The 19,297-nt window shown below is 43.4% G+C and overlaps 1 protein-coding gene across 1 annotated transcript in view; it reads left to right on the forward strand.

Annotated features, from left to right (window-relative positions):
• Window positions 1-214: 214 nt before the first annotated feature.
• The window catches only part of LOC135248579 (3',5'-cyclic-AMP phosphodiesterase 4B-like), a 93,965-nt gene continuing 74,882 nt past the window's right edge, over window positions 215-19,297 (forward strand). Inside the window, exons 1-2 of the mRNA XM_064323373.1 lie at window positions 215-463; window positions 8,398-8,654. Coding sequence (XP_064179443.1) covers window positions 422-463; window positions 8,398-8,654 — 299 coding nt within the window. The 5' untranslated portion in view covers window positions 215-421. The remainder of the gene's footprint in view (window positions 464-8,397; window positions 8,655-19,297) is intronic.

The following is a 19,297-nucleotide window of genomic DNA, read 5'->3' on the forward strand; positions in this document are numbered from 1 at the left end:
TTTGAACTAAATGCCAGTACTGTAATGTTGATTGTGGTGAGTTTTTAAACATGCAGTAAGTTTTTGGTTTCCGGCCAACTTTTCTGCTGTTGTAGCTGGTGAGGCTGTCCCATCCTCTAACACTTCCTGCTTCGGTGACCAGCTGCAGTCTAAATTAAATGATCAAGTGCTTTGAATGATTATTAATTCTAGTGATCTCTCCCCCTGCAGCCAATCGAAGTTTGGGTTATGGGGTGAGCGCCGAAGACTTGAGCGGCCAGTTAGAAGCTGGATTACCTGTCAAGTTCCACAGCACGTGCAGCCAGTAGGATTGAAGATTACAGGCTGTTGTCCAGTGAGAGGAAGTTTGATTGGCTGGTGGTAACCGTTCCCCTTGATGGGGGGCCTGGTTTGACTGTGTAAACCGGAGTGAAGACTCAACATGAAGAAGAGCTGCAGTGTACTGAGTGTGACTGAGGAAGAGGTAAGAATCATGCACACACACACACTCGAACCTGAACACACTCCCACCCATCTACACACACACACACATGCACAAACACACCCATGTACACACACACCCACACACACCCACTCACAAACACACACACACGCAAACACACACCCATCTCACAAACACACACACACACACACACACACTCCTTTCTCACAGTGTGCAATGGCCTAGTCTATAGCTTGGATAAATCCTCCAGTCATAAATACATCAAGGAACAGCTCCCAAACATTTTTAGTGCTGTCATTACTCCTTTCTTTAATTTATGAAGGGAAGTTTGTGTTTCATTGAAGCTGAAAGACTTCCTGTAGCAAGATGCAGCCCAGAGGACTATTGGCTCGGGTCGCACCCATACATTTAATACACCTCACATCTCTCCTGTTTAATTATCATTCATGAAGCCTTTTTCGCTTCCTCTGCAGTTTTGTTTTCAGGAAGTGTTTTGGCAACTCGTTTTTTTCTTTCACCTGTGTCTCTTTAAACATTAATATGCTTATTACAAATGACTTATTCTTACTATTCTTATGCTTTTTCTCACCTTTTTAAACCTTTTTAAATCTTTTGCATCTGCTGCATGTCATAGTTTTGGTAGTAATTTAGAAATTATTACATTATAATCTATATTGTTACACAGAACAATGCCCTGCCATCTTAAAACTGATTCTAGTCTCCTGTTTTCTTGTAACGTTGTTGTAGAAATTCATGTTGGTTGTTGGCCCATAAAATATTCCAGAAGGCTACTAGGATTTTATTTACGTGACTATAATGCAAATATCCTGTCCAGGATATAGAGGATCACTTACTCTAATTTGCCGGAACATTTACATTTTTTTTAAGCGGCTACTCCTCCTCTTATTATTGTGACTGTTCTTCCGCCAGCTGAACAATTTCCATCCGGCCACATGTCAGCGTTTTACCCGTAACTTCAAAAAGGAGTTGCAACAGTAAAACGGTTGCGTTAAAAAAATAAAAAATAAAGTTTTTCCTTTTTTTTACCAGCCACTTTTGGAATACTCAGCAGTATTTATCGTAAGCGCCCATTGCTTTAATCTCCGCTATTGATCCGGGACAGCGTCGACGAGCGTGAGCTCCCCTCCGATGCGCGCGATGTCAGCCGCCGCTTCTAATCACCCCGCAGTCTGCAGGCTGCACTCGTGCTGACGTGAGTTGGAGCAGACCAGCTCTAGGATTTTGGTGAGCCTAAAACAAATTAAAAAAATTTTTCAATTTGGTGAGCTTAAACAGCCGATCACAGACAAAGGGTGGGGTGGGGCTTCCCTCTGAATCCTACATAATTAAAATGTCTTAAAATGTATTAAATAAACATTTCAAACCTGAATTTGGTGGCCCATCCGTGGTTGTGGCCCTAATAGAGCGTTTATCCTTTATGCCTGGAGCTGGCTGTGGTTGGATGAGGGCCGACCACGGACATAAACACTATAAACACTCAGGTGCTTACGGCCACAGCCGTCCCTGGGCCACTCGATTCAAGCTTTTCTATTTTTTATTTATTGGGGCATGTTGGGGCCAGAACAGCATTCTCGTTCGGGGCTGCTGAAAACCCCTTGGTCCGGCTCTGAGTTGAAAGATAACACGTTGTGTGTGGCTCAACCAGCGGAAGTACGGGTGCCAAACCGACCAGTAGGGGGCACTAGCAAACGCTGGGACACTAATCCTGGCTGAGTCACGACTGGCGCTGTCTGGATTGGGCACCAGACCGTGGGCACCATCCATGCACTGCAACAGTCTGAACAGCACGCCGAGGCCTCTTATGTTCAACCAAAACTAATAATTAAAATTAATGATAGCAATAATAAAAGTAATAAAAATATCATTTTTTAACTTTTTTTATTTAAAAAAAAAAAAAAATACATTTTTTGTTGCTGTTGATTGCAACAAAATGTTAAAACTACTTGTCTTTTGGATTTGCCATAAGTTAAGTACTGGTTCATAGACTGCCTGAAAATAGAGGTTAGGGTGGCCAGTTGTGGTCCTGAAGGCTCGGTGTGTGTGCATGCAGATTTTTGTTTCTGCCAATTACCCTGAGCTAATTGGCTGTGTACACCACCACTGGGTCTCTCATTGATTAGACCACAGTTAAACGTTGCACACAGGGACACGAGCAGTCTTCGGCTGTCATTCATGCGCTTATCAAAAAATGTAGCTAAAATGTCAGCTGATGTAAATGTTTGGGTTAATTAAGTAATTAAGGCCAGAAGTTGGCATGAAAACCAGAAACGGATACAGCCCTCATTGCCCGCCTCTGCTTTCATTGGCGGTCCTAGGTTGTACACCTGTGATTATGCTTCAGAGTTACTGTAGGTCAGGGTTGCCCAACTATGTTGCTGGAGATTACTGTCCTGTAGGTTTTCATTTCAACCCTAATTAGGCACAGCTGATTATACTAATTAGCAGCTAAATTACATCTCTAGATGTTCAGTGAGATGTGCTTTGTTAGGGTTGGAGTGAAAACGTACAAGATGGTAGATCTCCATAAACAGGGCTGGGCAGCTCTGCAGTAGCAATTGTGATTAAGTACCTCGCTCAAGGATATACCAGCAGTGTCTAACCTGGGAATCAAACCTGCAACCTTTATCAGAGTTCCCTGCACATTATACCACATTGCCGCCTTTATTCAGAAACACCCGCACTTCCTTTTAAGTCAAAGCTAAGAACAAATCTTAATAGGTTAATCACTTGTCTTTATTTACTCTGAATAGTCTTTTCTCCTTCTTCATAAAGCAATCAGTACAGTATTTACTCATGACATCATTTAATTGAAGGGTGTAGCTCAAAATGGTCATGACCTCCTTGTCATCTGGATTAACGGAGGAGGCAATTAAACTGGCATAATAGATGTCACAGGCTGTGGCTTTTTTTCCCAACCACCCAGTCATAAGACGTTAATTTCTGAAGGCCTCTTGCTATCGGTTGACTTAATTGCAGTCATAATTGATTAATTAGTTCCTTGACAAAATAATTTGGTAATATTGCAAAGACAAGACATTATTTCAAATGCATTTAACACAGGAAACTCTGCATGCACGATGAGAAGTTGCAAAGATGGAAAACACTAAAAATTTATTTTTGATGCTATTTAATCTACACCCATGTTTTGTTCAATCAGTGAGAAAATGATCATTTAGCACGTTGAGGAAATGAAATTCACGGTTTTAATTGCTCAGTAAGCTTTAAAGCAATTGCTTCCACAGAAAGAGATTTCGCAGAGATAATGAGTTCTACCAACTTTGACACATATTAATACACATCACATGTATTAATACGCAGACGAATATTAATACACATGTCGAGTTGCACAAAAGTTTAGCGTAGTATTTTCTTTAGCCGTCTAGAAATCAAGCTGAAATCAGCTTTTTTTTATTTTTTATTTTTTGACATGGATTCATCGAGTAGCACTGGATCTAGTAAAACACCAGGTTATACTGTTGCCCATTTCTTTTTTCTAAAATGCTCACATTTGGTCGCAGTTCATGAGCGTTGAAATCAAAAAGGGATTTGATCGTTTTGATTTATACTGTCGTTGCAGTCACTGTGAAACTTAGCGTAGGAGCACGGCGATCGATTTATAGTGACGGTGCGCCCTCCAGTGGTTAAATTGCGTGATGTTTTACTTGCTGTGAAATCCGTGTTGTTCGTAATAATGTGGTCTGAAACAGATAACATACTGAATATTAGCTGTACATAACCGGACTTTCCAACACCATGTGCACCTTTTGCCAACGACCTCTCCAGCTCATTAGCTGAAATGTAATCGTTCTAATTACTCCCTGTGCAAATTAATGTATTAATTAATTAACCAAATGAATGAATGAGTAACTCGTAACTGAAATAAGTAAAGTCATTTAATACCCTATCGATAAAATGTACCTTTATTCTCAAGGTAAATTACTCTGATAACAAAAGCATACATACACACACTACAAATGGATTTTACAGGAGAGCAAATTAATCCAAATACAATAAGGCATAGGCAACATCATTTCAAATCACAATTATAGAAAAAAAGTAGGCTACTGGATCCGTAAAATAAGAGACCAAAATCCAACCCGCCTACATCCAAATCTGACAGCTGTCTGCCTGCGGGCATCTTGTCCCCTGCGACAAACTTCTTTAGCATCGGTGACTAACATGAACACAACGCTGTATTGGAGTCACTGATAGGCTTACTTCGAATACCAGAGGACATGAACGGCCACTCCATATTTTTAGCTAAATAGTAACACAGAACGACCCTACGGTGCTGTTTCTTGCCGCACTGGTATGCCATTTAAGGTTGTTGCGAATAATGGCACAAGGTTTCCTTGCCAAACGACATCCCACACTGAAGGCTATTTAGAACCGAGTTTCAGTCTGACCACAGAGACAGGTTTTTTTTTAAAAAATAAGAAACATTAAAAATCTACCCTAAATCCTTTTATAGGCTACTCAGACCAACTAACATAATGGTGTAGGCGAGGTGCACTTAGCGCTCACGCAAACGTCTGGTGAAACCCGCGTATTCTTTAAATTCCCCCGCTATCGGTTTTCTACAGGAAGGCAAAGTGAAGCCGCGTTGACACAGTATGGAACCCGGCTGCGTTGCCTAGCAACTGTTGCGTCAATGAGAAATAGCGGAGCAAAGCGCATGCAAAACAAAAAGCCGGCCACCACAGTTCTCATTCCCTCGCTGGCTCATTTAAATACATTATTTACAACACCGCCAACAAAAACAGCTATGTGTGATGAGTTTTGTGGCCGGCCTGTCCTGGATTAATATGCTATATGGTTAGGTTAGAGCCGAAGGCGTTTTCCTGATTCATTCTGGTCTGGTTCAATTCTGTAATTTCTGCAACAGTTTATTATTATTTTTGACGAAATTGCAGGTGCCATCACAAATTCATGTTAAGAGCTTCTTTATTAACTCCAGGGCTATTTTCCATTTCTCAATGGAAAATATTCAGTTGTCTGTTAATGTCTGCTATTGTGTGGCAGAGATGTCTGCCAGTCCCCATCCCACACACTCACCACTGCACCACACACACTCACCACACTCCATGCAAATCCTCAACACACATTCTGAACACAGCACCACCTACACTCAAAACATACACTCAACACTGCTGCAATTACTCTCAGAACACATACTCAACACACTGCAGAGCCTACACTCCGCACCCACACTGAACACTGCAGCACACTCCACACCCACACTGAACACTGCAGCACCTACACTCCACATCCACACTAAACACTGCAACGCATACACTGAACACCCATACTCAACACTGCACCACCTTCACTCAACATCCACACTGATCATTGAAGCACCTACACTGAACACACACACTTAAAACTGCAGCACCTAAACTCAACACACACACTCAACACTGCAGCACCTATGCTGAACACACACTCAACACTGCAGCACCTAAACTCAACACACACACTCAACACTGCAGCACCTATGCTGAACACACACTCAACACTGTAGCACCTACACCCAACAGCCACACTCAACACACTGCACGTCCCACATGCTGAATTAGAGCGCAGCCATATGTTTTACACACTCCTCCTTACAGCTTTGTCCTGATGTTACGAAACAGCAGCATCCTGCATGCATGGGTGACCTCTTGTGGCCACCAGCAAGTACTACAATTAATGAAAAAAAGTGTGGTAGATTTTTCTCTTATGTATACACACAGGGAATATCTCATTTTGTATTTCTGACATTTTGGGTTTACAATGAGGTGCTTTTTCTGCTGAAATGAAGATCAAAGTAACTGCAGCAGACTAAACCTTTGGCGCACTGAGTGATATGAATCCTTGTTAAATCTGAATCCGGTGAGGGACTTATGACACAGTTTGTATCGCAAGGTAATTACCTGAGAGGAGAGCATTCTGGGAACTCTGGGGAAGGTTTCTGGCGTAGGTTTCAATTCAGCTTTCGGGCAGACATACTGCTGGACCACCTAGACTCGCACAGTCACACGTCAAGTCTCACAAGCTTACTATAGCTAGTCCTGCAATTAATTTGTATGAAAATATTGGGGGAGACATATCTCCCTGTCTCCCCCCAAACCTATATGGATGGTTAGGAAACACCGTGCCTTCAATAGCAGTCAAATGCTTCATCGGAAGTGCAGTCTTTAAAATAAAAGGGGACATTTGTATCACAAAATCATTATCAATCAGAACAAAAGTCACCATATACAGCATGTTCATGGCTGTTATTTATTTGTTTATTTATTTTCAGGGTATGGTACAGAGCACTTGTTTTTTTAAATTATTAATTAGCAGTAGACATTTATTTTGAGACACTCAAGCATCTCACTGGAATAACATAAATGTACCATCTTCCACTGATATTCTTAATTTATACACATCTTGATGATCATATATTTGTTATGTAGTCTGTAGTACTGGAATTCAAAATGCTTCATGCTGTATACTGACTATAGTATAAGTCATTTATAAGTGAATGGCAAAAATAAAGAAAAATGGAAAATTACAGCAATGGGTTCTGTTCATGGAAATTTACTCTTTGTAAAATATAGTACTGAGGGGACAGCAAAATTCTTGCTGGATTTAAAGCAGTATACAGAAATAGAAGCTTGCAATTGCGCATACCCTTCATTCCTCTGTGTACTGCATATGTGTGAGTGTGTGTGTGTGTGTGCATAGGCGTAGATTTTGGGGGGTACGCAGGGGATACGTCCCCCTCAATATTTAGAACATGTGCATTTGTCCCCCCCAATAAAAACATGAAAGAAGCATTTCCACCACAAATTGGTGCATAAAAATTCACCAGAATGCAGGAAATGAAGTGTTTGATGTTCAAAATTTCCTGGGGGATGACCCCCAGACCCCCCGCTTAATGTGTCCCCCCCAATGTCAAACTAAACCTACGCCAGTGTGTGCGCACACAAAAGTGGCTTTCGTCGCTTGCCAGGCTGCCATTTTAAATAAGAATTTGTTCTTAATGACTTGCCTGGTGAAATAAAGGTGAAATAAAAATAAATAAAATAAAACATATGTGTCTGTGTGCGTGTGTGTTTGTGTGCACACAAACTTGGAAATTTGGATCAGATAGAAAATTTTATGATTTCCTCTTTTTTTACACGTTTGATGTTTAGCTAGGGTGTTGCTGACAGTAATGGAAACAGGGATCCAATAATCTTTAAGTACACTCAAAAGAGTTACACTTAAACCCCTCTCCCAGAGTGGAAAACATATGGACCGCAATTACAATTCTGTTAGAGAGTGTAACCCTGCCGGGCGGTGGTGGTGGGGGGCAGATTTCTCCCTTTAAATATCACAGAGGTACAGAATGGGAGGAAGAGAGGGAGGAATAGATGGATGGAGAGTGGGAGAGACAGACAGAGAGTGTGGTTGGAGATGTGGGGATTGCGGGGAAGGAGGCATTGCAAAAATAGATTAATTTCGGTTTATTCAGCAGCAGTTAAAACATGCTCCTCCCTTCTTGAAGTGCTTGCATTTTAACACAAATGCCTTTATCTGACTCTTCCTTTCATATTTTCTCTTTTTCTGCTTTCATCTGCTGCTCATCCACCCAATCCCTCCTTCTCTCCCTCCCTGTATCCCTACCTTCTTACCTCCTCCTCTTCCTCTCTCATGAAACCCCTCCCTTTCTTTCATCTGAATATTTATTCAATATTTTCCTTCCCTCTCTTGTTCCTCTGTCTTTCGTCTACCTTCCTCTATACATCCCACTAAACCACTCCCTCTCTCATTATTCTCTATCTTGTTTCCTCCCTTTCTCCCTTCCTCCCTGTCTCTCTGTATCTCTCCCTCCCTCTCAAACCCCCTCTCCCCCTACTTCTTCCCTGTCTCTCTCCCTCTCTCCTCCCTCTTCCTCCCTCCCTACCTCCTTCCCCCTGCAGATGTGTGTGGAGAGCTCAGGGGGTGGAGCAGGGGCGGAGCTCACCCGGTACAGCCGCTCCTATACGTCGGGCGCCACGCTGGGGGCGGAGCTCCGACGGGGGCGGAGCAAGAAGCTGCCGTCCAGCCTGCAGGTTCCGTGCTGGCGACACCGCGACCGCGCCTGCTCTCCGGAGGTGCTGAGCGGTGCGCCCCGCCCCACCACCCTGCCACTCCGCATCCCGCCGCGAATCGCCATCACCCACGCAGACCCCGACAGGTAGGGGGCGCTGTCGCACCCTCACAGATTCCACACACCGGTCAGATACTCAGCTCCTGGAGTCCTTCTGTCCTGTCCGCTTCTTGAAGACGGGGAGTTCTGTTTAGTGACAGGAGCACCCTGTTGCTATGCTACAGAATGAAATGTTGCGTGTTCCGGAATCCAGTGGTGCAAAGACCACATGGTCACAGATTCTCAATTCTAACCAGATGGTCAGTCTTTGTGAACTGAGAGTTATCAGGAATTTCTGTGGTGTGGGACAGCTCAATCAGCTTGTGGTTCTGTGGCATTGAGGAGCCTGATCTCACAGCATTGTTGTGGTGAGAAACAGCTAGTCATGGTCAAGATTCTTCAGGGTAACTGGATATTCAGGTCTTGTGTTCCTGGTGCACTTTGGTGTTTATTTTGATGACAGGATGTTCTGGCTGCTGGAACACAGGGCAGTTAGTAACAATTTGTGACATAGTTCGACAAAAAATTTTATGGTTAGTAGTAGTTTGATCATTTTTTGGAGTGGAAGAGATAATTTGATAATGTGTTTCAGGGCTGCCTAGTCCTGTTCCTAGAGATCTACCATCCTATAGGTCTTCAGTCCAGCCTTAACAAAGCACACCTCATACAACAGCTAGAGCAGGGCTGCCCATCCCTGTTCCTGGAGATTAACCATCCTGTCGGTCTTCAGTTCATCCCTAAAAAAGCACACCTCATTCAACTCCTAGAGATGTCATTAAGCTGCTAATTAGTAGAATCAAGTGTGTCAAATTAGGTTTGGAGTGAAAACCTACAGAACGGTAGATCTCCAGGAAGTGTTGGGCAGCCCTGCTATATATCTAATGAAACCTATACATCTAACGAAAGCTCTGTCAAGCAGATGTTAGATGCATTTGTATGGTACGGGGCAGCAACCTCCAAAAACATTCTGGTACAAAGCAGCTAGACTGCATATAATGTCTATGCTATGGACTGCCTAAATTTAAAAGCATTTCTGTGGTGTGTAGATTTAATAGCATTTATCTGGTATGGTTCCGATAATAAAAACAAGCCATACTTGTTGGAATTGCTTCTCAAACCTAAGGTCTAAATGATGATTTGTGTGCGGATGAGCAAACAGAATTGAGGAAGGATGCACTGAGTGACAAAACGTGAGCCAATGGAAATTATGTCCGCCATAAAACCCCCTCTTTTCATTTTATGACCCAACATATTTTTGAGTTTTATGGGGGATGTGCTTGTTATTTTCGAAGTGAAACGATTTATCTGGAAAACGGATGTCTCTGTACCGTAACAATGGGAGAAGTCATGCGGTGAAATTTGGTGAAAGTTTGGTAAAGCACCGCGCAAGGCCAAAGTGCATGTTATTAACCTCGTGGGAAGGTTGCAGTTTATTACAAAAAAATAAATAAATCCGTTACACAAAATATCTGTCTCCTCTCCCAGGCTGAAAATGACACATAGATCTACATTTTAAAGTTAAGGTGTCAGGTGCCTGTAGCTATTTCAAAACTGAGCAGCACCAGTTTAAGGTTTGACGGGGATTCCTCCTGTAAGCAAGCTGACAAGAGCTTGCACAATACATCAGTAGGCTTACCTGGGGCGGCAATGTAGTATAATGAGTAAGGAGCTGGTCTTGTAACCTAAAGGTTCAATGCCCGGGTAGGATACTGCCGTTGTACCCTTGAACAAGATACGGTACCTGCATTGCTTCAGCATACATCCAGCTGTATAAATGGTAGTAATGTCATGTCATGTAAAAAGGTGTGTAAGTCGCTCCGGATAAGAGCGTCTGCTAAATGCCTGTAAGGTAATGGACACGTATCGGTAGCGGAGAAGCCGTGAGCTTTCCCGCCCGAGCTGTCACGGCTCGGTGACTGCGTTTCAGACGCTGCGTCAACCTGCATCGGGAATGAGAGTGAGAAATGCCCAGAAGGCCTTGTGCTCTCGTTAGGACTCCGCTGTACTGTAATCCCATGGGAGGTTGGGGGTTTGTGGGTCAGTTTCTGGGCTGCGTGGGTCAGTTCCCCGAATCAGGGCTACTGAATAATGCACAGTGAGCCGGGCTAACCACAGCCGCTGAGATTTGTCAGAGGGCCGGACAGTCAGTCCGCAACGGCAGCCACCTACAGGCTGGAAGGCCTTGGTTACCTACAGGTTGGGGTGTCAAAAAAAAGGAGGGGAGGGGTTGTGGTTAGGATGATTCCTGACAGGGCCCTTAAAAAACATTAGAATATAAGATTTTTGGGGGTGGTGGGGCGCCCTGTGATAGATTGGCGGCCTGTCCAGGGTGTATTCCTGCCTCTCGCCCAATGCACGCTGGGATAGGCTCCTTCACCCCCTGCGACCCTGCCCAGGATAAGTGGGTGTGGATAATGGATGGATGGATGTCGTGAGCCAGTTCTGGGCCCGTTGTGAGTTTTTTTTTTGGGGTCCCAGAATCCCTTGGTGTTGCCTCTGTACCCCTGCCTACAGGGATTCAGAAGCAGTAAGTTTGGTCACATTAGCTCCAGCATCAGCTTCACGTATTTCCTTAAGAGTCTGATGATGTACTGTATGTCATTTAATGGGTCACACAGATTTTCAGTCACTACTGAAATGGTATCTACTTCAATTTCAGATGCCATAGGCATGGAATGTGTGTGTGAGTGTGTGTATGTGTGTGTGTCTGCGTGCGTGTGTGTGTGCATGTCACAGTCGAGCTGTCATGGGGCCGGCCCATTGAAGTTATTTAGGATATTTCTGAAATGCAATATTGTATTCGTGCAGCACTGATGTGGAGGTCGCATACCAGCCAAATTGTTATGGGATTTAATGTGTCCCGACGCAGGGCTGTGCAGACTTTATGGAGAGCATATGCTGGAAATAAGGCGCGGGGGTTTGAGAGGTAGATTGCAATCGCGGTTTTATATGAAAATGATCTTGTCTATGACCCACCTACTGTATAAAGACGAGACCGCGTATGTGTGTGTGTTTCCGTGTCTGTGTGTGTGTGTGAGTGTGTGTGTGTGTGTGTGTGAGTGTGTGTGTGTGTGTGCATGTGTGTGTTTCTCTGTCTGTGTGGATGTGAGTGCGTAGCTCTGTTTTTGTGTGTGTATGTGAGTGTGTGTGTGTGTGTGTGTGCGTGTGTGTGTGTGTGTGTGTGTGTGTGTGTGTGTGTGTGGGTGTGCGTATGTGTGGGCATGTGCAGTATGTGTATGAACAACACAGATATTTAATGCGTCATGTACACTGTACAGTAGATTTGATATGGAGGCCTAACCATCAGCAGTGCTATGATCGGCATGGAGTACAGTAACAGACGAAAGGACCACGCAAAAACAGCCAAGTGCATAGTCTGCTTGCACAAATTAAAAGGCTTTGTGATACCGGATACCTGGAAGGCCTCTGAAGCAGGCGGCCTTGCAAATATCTCCACCATTTTACCAATCCACGCGAGCGCTGAGTGTGATATAGCGCCCTGTCCTCCTGAGCCGCTTCTAACCACACTATTTTCGCTCCACTGTCCTCCGACAGTTCTGCCGCTCTCCAGACGTCTGTCGCTGTTTGAATAAGTCTTGTACCGCCCCAGGGTTAAACAAGCACGCGAAGCACTAGTCGTTTCTCTCACGATGTTAGTCATGTGTGATATTTTATTCAGCTGCAGCGTGCTTGCATCATGTCGTGACTCAGGAAGACCAGGGATGGTTACTGTCACGGATAATAAATATAATGAAACAACACGCAAAATTATTGTGTAATGAGTGTGATGTTTTTTTAGCCTGCTTATTTATGTAGAATTGAATTGCCCTGCCTCAGGAAGCAGGATTATGAAGTAAAACCCGGAACTATCTGACTGAAGTAAAAAGAGCTGTTCCTGCATTGTAGTCAGCATGGTTATCCAGCTAACTCATTAATCCTGCTTCATGTAATACCCTCAACCCAACCCCCCCAAAACCCTTTTTTCTGGTTTATTCCCAAAATGCTGTATGGACATGTTTTGAAGCCCTCAATTTGGTGGTATTGTAATGGCCCCCCACACCCCCCTTTTTAGAAGACGAGATAAAAGTGGAACGACCCACAGTGTACTCAGAGACATTTCTGGGGGATTTGAAACACCTATGAAATTTTGCCCTGTCAGAGTGGGATACACTGTGAAACATATTATATGCATATTCATGAGTCATGAATATTCATTTAAGTACTTTGTCAGGTGCATTTAAATTAGCATATTGCCCAGCATGCAATTATGTCAAAATCTCTGACTATTTTTTCTTCTTTACTCCCTGGGGTGCAATTCAAATGCTTAAAAAAAAAATTCTGGTTTAATAATATATGTGACATGTCCACCAATGCAATATGAGGTCCTCTGTGATTGGCTGAAAAAGAAAGCAGAATAGTTGGTTGACTTATACAGACGCACACACCTGCATATACACACACACACAGACATAGGTATTATACACACACGAGTGTACCCACGCACACACAAACACACACATTTACAGTGTGGCTGAAGTATATACAAAGTGATCCCAAAAGCACCATTGTCCTCGGGCTAATATGCTAACACTACCTGCCCCAGTCTGTGTGAATATGCAAATTAAGTCCAAATGATCGTTTTGAGACACAATATAAATTTATCTAGGCAATCTGGCTTGTATGTGCAAAAAAAAAAGGTTACTTTGTCAGAGTTTCAAAACGATGTTAAAAAGAATTAAATACTTCTGTTTAACAATAGCACAGTGGCTCCAGGGTTGCGCTTAGCAGGGGATAATTTAGCACTCCTGCATTTCAGTTAGTGGCCACACTATAACTGGCTACAGTTATGCGCAGGTGTGGAATTATGCTCGCACATCTAGGAAAATGGAGTTAGTCACACTCCATAATACTGTTTATAAACGCTGGCTAAAGCAGTACTTACTGCATTCTAACTCCATAAAGTACTTTAATGGTATCTATGGGACAACAGTTGCAAATTACTTATCAGTTAATTTAAACCCAGTGGAATTCTATAGTTTTTTTTCTATCTGGTTGTTTTATAAGAGGGGAAAAGAATCCGAAAAATTTAATGTGATTTCGGCAAGTTGCGTGATTGCTCATTTGAATTCAGTTTGATGTATTTTCAACTTAAGTCAGTTTTTTTAAACTTTATTTGTGTGTTATGTGCGTTTTATGGTGCAAAGCCAAGCCTGAATCCACAAAAAAATCCAACAAGTGAAAACCCCCCAGTGGGAAGAAAACTCCTGGGGGGGGGATTGTCAGGAGAGGGGAGAGCATCCTCCACTGTCGGGCCCACACCAGGGGCAACTGTGTATGCAGGTTTTTGTTTCCACCCATTACCCTGGCTAACCGAGGTGTGCACACCAACACTGATTCACTTGCGGATTAGATAACAATGAAGCGTTTCATATAGGGACACGAGAAATGCCTTCATTCATGCGCTTATCAGGACATGCAGCTAAAATGTCAGATGGCGTAAATGTTGGGGCTAATTAAATAATTAAGACTAGAAGTTGGCATTAAAGCCAGGAACAGATACAGGCCTTGGTGGCCCACCTCTGTAAAGGGGAATTGATCATAGCAAACAGAATAAAGCAGTGGCTCCCAAACCTCAACTCAGGTACCCCTAGCCTGGATCCTGGTATTTGATGCGTACCGTGTCAAGCACGCCTGATACAAGTAATTGAAAGGCTTGATTGCCTGTATCAGGTGTGCTTGAGGTGGAACAAATCAAACACCAGCTGGCGGTACCCAAGGAGATGTAAAGGACCCACGGGCCCCTAGTGTTCAGGTTTTTTGGAATATTTTTTTTCTTCTCAAAATTCTACATCAGTGTTCTAGAACCTTTGCTTTCAATTACCGATAATGATTGTTGCATCACCATTAGAATCTTCAGTTAAGAACATTCTAATCGCATAGGCAAAAATAGCTATTCCTATAAAAACATAGGGGTTAAACTGTAAAAATCAAGTACAGTTGATTTGCAGTTGTTAATTGGAAGGCCAGTTTTCCTGAGCACAGAAAAATCATTCAGTTTCAAGCTTACAAAAACTATGCTTCATCCCCGACCCCTAGTAGCACAGCAGTCTGTACTACCTGCAGAATGAGGAGTCTACACAAATCCAAGTGTTATTAAATCATATCCGACAAACAAGCCGCAGGTTCACTCTCAGAGCCTTCAGAAGACTCATGCAGCTAGCAACCCCTCTTTATCCTGACCAGCTCTTCCATGAGCTCAGGGCAATAAACCCGAAGAAGCTTCTCTGTCTCCCACACCTCATTACAGCCTAGACCACATCATAACATTATTTTTTCATGCTTTCAACGCTCATCTTCTCTTGCATATCTTTGCATGAGAAATAAAAATCAGATACCATTTCAGCTTTCAGGACAGTGCTTCCGATCACCCAATCAATCATTCAGAAAAAAGTCTTAAATGTCCGTGTGCAATGTACTTACGCTGCATTAAGTTCTGGTATATCCAATACTTGCATCTTGATGATGCTGTCGTCGATGTAAATGTGATTGTGATCCAAAAAGCTTCCGCACATTTTAAAGCTGTAGTTGTTCCACATACTGAAGTTTCGACACGCCAAGCCTCCAGTCTGAAGTTTGCTCAATATGATTGATGGGTCAGCTTACATTTTGTTATCTGAGCAGTGATTGGTTTCCTTAAGCTTGGTCCACAGATGGCGGTAATTCCCCTGATTTTAAGTCCGACTGGAGCCAATCGGACCGATGGTCGGCTCTAATTATCCTTCAGTGAGAAATGGCTTAGGACTCCAAATTTGCTCCCTGTTGACTCCAGACCAGCCAGGACAGGCAACAAAATCGTAGCGTGAGTTGGTCAAAAACTGAAATCCGAGACCAACCCAGGTGACAGCCATTGGAATTTAAGCTAGAGTGGAAGACAAACAGAAAGGGCAGGAAGTAAACTCACTTTAATGACAAGAGCAACAATCCTTTTTGAGCCGCCATTGTTTTTTCCTCAAGGTTTTGCGAGGTCTGAGACAAGATGTTAAGAATCGGGCTAGTGAGCCCTCATGAGAGAAAGCCTCGGTCGACTAGCGTGCACACCAATGAACTGTTCAGTGGTGCACACCGTCACGGCGGCAAGGCAAGACCGAGCATCAAGACCCGCTGTTAAGGCCGAACTGCGCTTCGCTGGCAACGACTGGAACGGTCGCCAAGTGTGAACCAAGCTTTAACAAGTCAGTCAGGTAGGAGGACAAATTAGACAGGTCTCCAAGCTTTCACACAGCCTCCCCATTGATGTTTATCCATTCAGGAGCTGTCCTCTTATCAGTCTACACAACAGGGTGCCCAGAGAGTGCCTTTAACACAGCATTTACAGGGGCAGCAACATGCTGTGAGCGTGTGATTATGGCAGCTACTCAAGGGAAAATGTTTTAACAGTTGAGGTCACTGAAGAGCTTGAAAAAAGTGAATGTTCAAGGTGAAAATTAGCCTCTCATTAAAAAACCTTTTATTATAGCTTTTAGATATCTGCACAATTTTTTTCCAGTGGTGGAATAAAAATGCTGGGGATGAACTGTGTATAATAATTTATCTCCCAGGAATAGAGTGAGTAGATTATAAGGCTATTGAATCAGTTACCTGTGTTCCACGGATACTCACACATTCCATAGGTTTTGATGAATATAGTCATAATGTTATGCATGTGCTATCATATACTGCCATCCACTATCTATATATCTCTGCTGCGTGTTTATAAGGCTTTGTTTGAGAGTAGTACAAAACAGGCAAAAACAGCTATTTTAAGTGCTCCCAATAAATACATATGCATTTAACAAAATGGAGTGAAATTGCCTTCAATATCAAGGTATCCTGAATAAATTATAGACTATTTCTCTCTTATACTTTGCTTACAGATGCATCCGATTTTGAAAGAATGATCACATTTCTTGATCAGAAATAAAAGATATTGCCACTCTGTTCTCTAAAGTGACCCTGAAATTAGATTTGCCCAACTTACATTCTTTGTTTTGGCACAAAACCTAATAATACTGTTGGGTATTTACAGAAGTCGTTCAGGTTGAAATGTGACCGGGGACTTAGCTTGCTGCTCCTTAACAAACACGGTTCCCGAGCCATTTTGTGCGCGGTTGGTTTGACTGTTGATCTCGGTAATCTGCGGCTCTTCCACTTGTCCACCAGAGAGAGCCGAACATCTGAGCAACCGAGCGCACTCGTGCGTTATCTCCAGCGCTCGATTTATCGCGCGGACCGCTGCTTTTACAAAGCCGCGTGCAGCTGTTATTTTGTGGAGACACATACTCGCTCTGATTGGTTTCGAAAGTGCCATTGTTGACAACAGGCCATTAGGAGAGTCCCTAGAGAGGCCATTAGGGCTTCTAAGTGGTTGATTCGCTTTTCAGTATTGAGGAAACTCCTCACCAACATGCACTTTGAATGAACGTACGAAGCACTGCCTTAAAAAGCCATTATGTGTTTTAAGTGGAAGGTAGGGTTGCCATACCCATAAAACTCAAAAGTATGACAGCATAAAGTCATGTGTTCTGGGTTTTAAGGTGGAGGATAGGGTTTCCGTGTTGGCAAAAGCTCCACGCAAGGATGAAATTCCATCACTTTTACAAGGTCAGAGGAGCCTTTAGGACGTGGGAGGAAAGGGTTGCCAGATATTTTGGTGTGCACAAAGTGATAAAAACCTGGAAATATTCAGACTCAAGCCCTGACAACCACATACCAAGCCAGCAGTGCATTGGCAGCTATGCATGTGATTGGATGCCCCAGACCGAGGCTGTTTTTTTACAGGGGGGCTGTGCTGCAGAGGAATCGGAATGCGATCGTGCCGGTATGAGATTACGGGGTGCGTTGTCCTGACAGGGGAGCTCAGCCGGGGCGACCTCCACCGAGCACTCTGTAGATGCGCCGGCATTGATAAGCGGGCGAAGGGAAACACGTCGCGCCAGGGGTACGCAGATAACCCGACAGAAGAACCGGCTGAGGGTCAGATCGCAGCGGCGTCTCCACGGTTATAGATCCCGGGCCTGTATCTCAAAGGCTGCAGGTTCAATTCCCAAGGCTGCTTTGTCTTTGAACGAGGCGCTTAGCCCGAATTACTGCAGCACACATCCAGCTGTATAAAATAATTCTGTTTAAAGACAGAACATGTGTGCTTTAGCTATGTGGGTATCTCTGGGTACGAGTGCCTACTAAAAGCCTGCACATCCCCAGCAGGGATGTTTAAATCTGTTCCCTCATGACTGCAGATAGAGAGGATACTATAACCGTGGGGAAAGGTAGCATCCATGTTGCACAGGCTAAGGGGTCTGGTTCAGATACAAGGGTGTGATGGTGTAGTTTGTCATATAGAATGCAAGGTATAGGGGTGAGATGGCATAGTCCGCCAAGAAGTATGAATGGTATATGTGTGTGATGGTGTAGTCTGCCATACAGTATCAATGTTATAGAAATGTGATGGTGTAGTCTGCCATACAGTATGACTAGTATATCTGTGTGATGGTGTAGTCTGCCATACAATATAAATGGTATATGTGTCGGATGGTGTATTCCATCATACAGTATAAATGGTATATGTATGTGAGGGTGCAGTCTGTCATACAGTATAAATGGTGAATGTGTGTGATGTTGTAGTCTGCCATACAGTATAAATGGTATATGTGTTGGGTGGTGTAGTCTGTCATACAGAATGCATGGTATATAACTGTGATGTTGTAGTCTGCCATACAGCATAAATGGTATACGTGTCGGATGGTGTAGTCTGCCATACAGTATAAATGGCATATGTGCCGGATGGTGTAGTCTGCCATACAGTATAAATGCTATATGTGTCGGACGGTGTAGTCTGCCATACAGTATAAATGCTATACGTGTCGGACGGTGTAGTCTGCCATGCAGTATAAAAGGTATATGAGTCGGATGGTGTGGTCTGCCATACAGTATATATGGTATATGTGACGGATAGTGTAGTCGGTCACACAGTATAAATGGTAAATGTGTGTGATGTTGTAGACTGCAATACAGCATAAATGGTATATGTGTGTGATGGTATAGTCTGCCATACTGTATGAATGGTTCATGTGAACTGAGCCACCATGGAGTACATTCTCACAAGTTTATACCTCCCAATACATTCCAGAAACCCACATGAGTGTGTGTGTGCTGTTTCTGGTCACCAAGTGAAACCTATATAAACCCATATGAGTCAGCACAAATTTGATATGCACAGATACATACAAGTTGAAACACACAACACAGGCATCACACACGCACACACACACACACAAATGCAGACACACACACACAAAAAGGCAGACACATGCACACCCGCGTGCTCTGGAAAGGGTCTTTCGGGATAAATAAGTTCAAAAGCCCTGCCGTAGATTACTAAACATTTCCCTTCAGCACACAAAGCCTTTTCACTCACAAATCCTGCCGTGATTTGCATTTATTCAAAGGACATCCATTCGCAGTCACCCAGGGAAATATCTCTTATTACTCTTTTGTATGCATGATTTAAAGTTGAAACTTGTCACCCTTTGAAACAAAGCGACATGTGCACATTGAACTCAGCCTCAGTCTGAACATATTGCAAATGTTAACCTGCCTCAATCAAAAGGACTCAATATAGCAACCAGGACCCTCACCATGAATAACCAGCCATG

Source organism: Anguilla rostrata, chromosome 2, assembly GCF_018555375.3.
Source record: "Anguilla rostrata isolate EN2019 chromosome 2, ASM1855537v3, whole genome shotgun sequence".
NCBI lineage: Eukaryota > Metazoa > Chordata > Actinopteri > Anguilliformes > Anguillidae > Anguilla > Anguilla rostrata.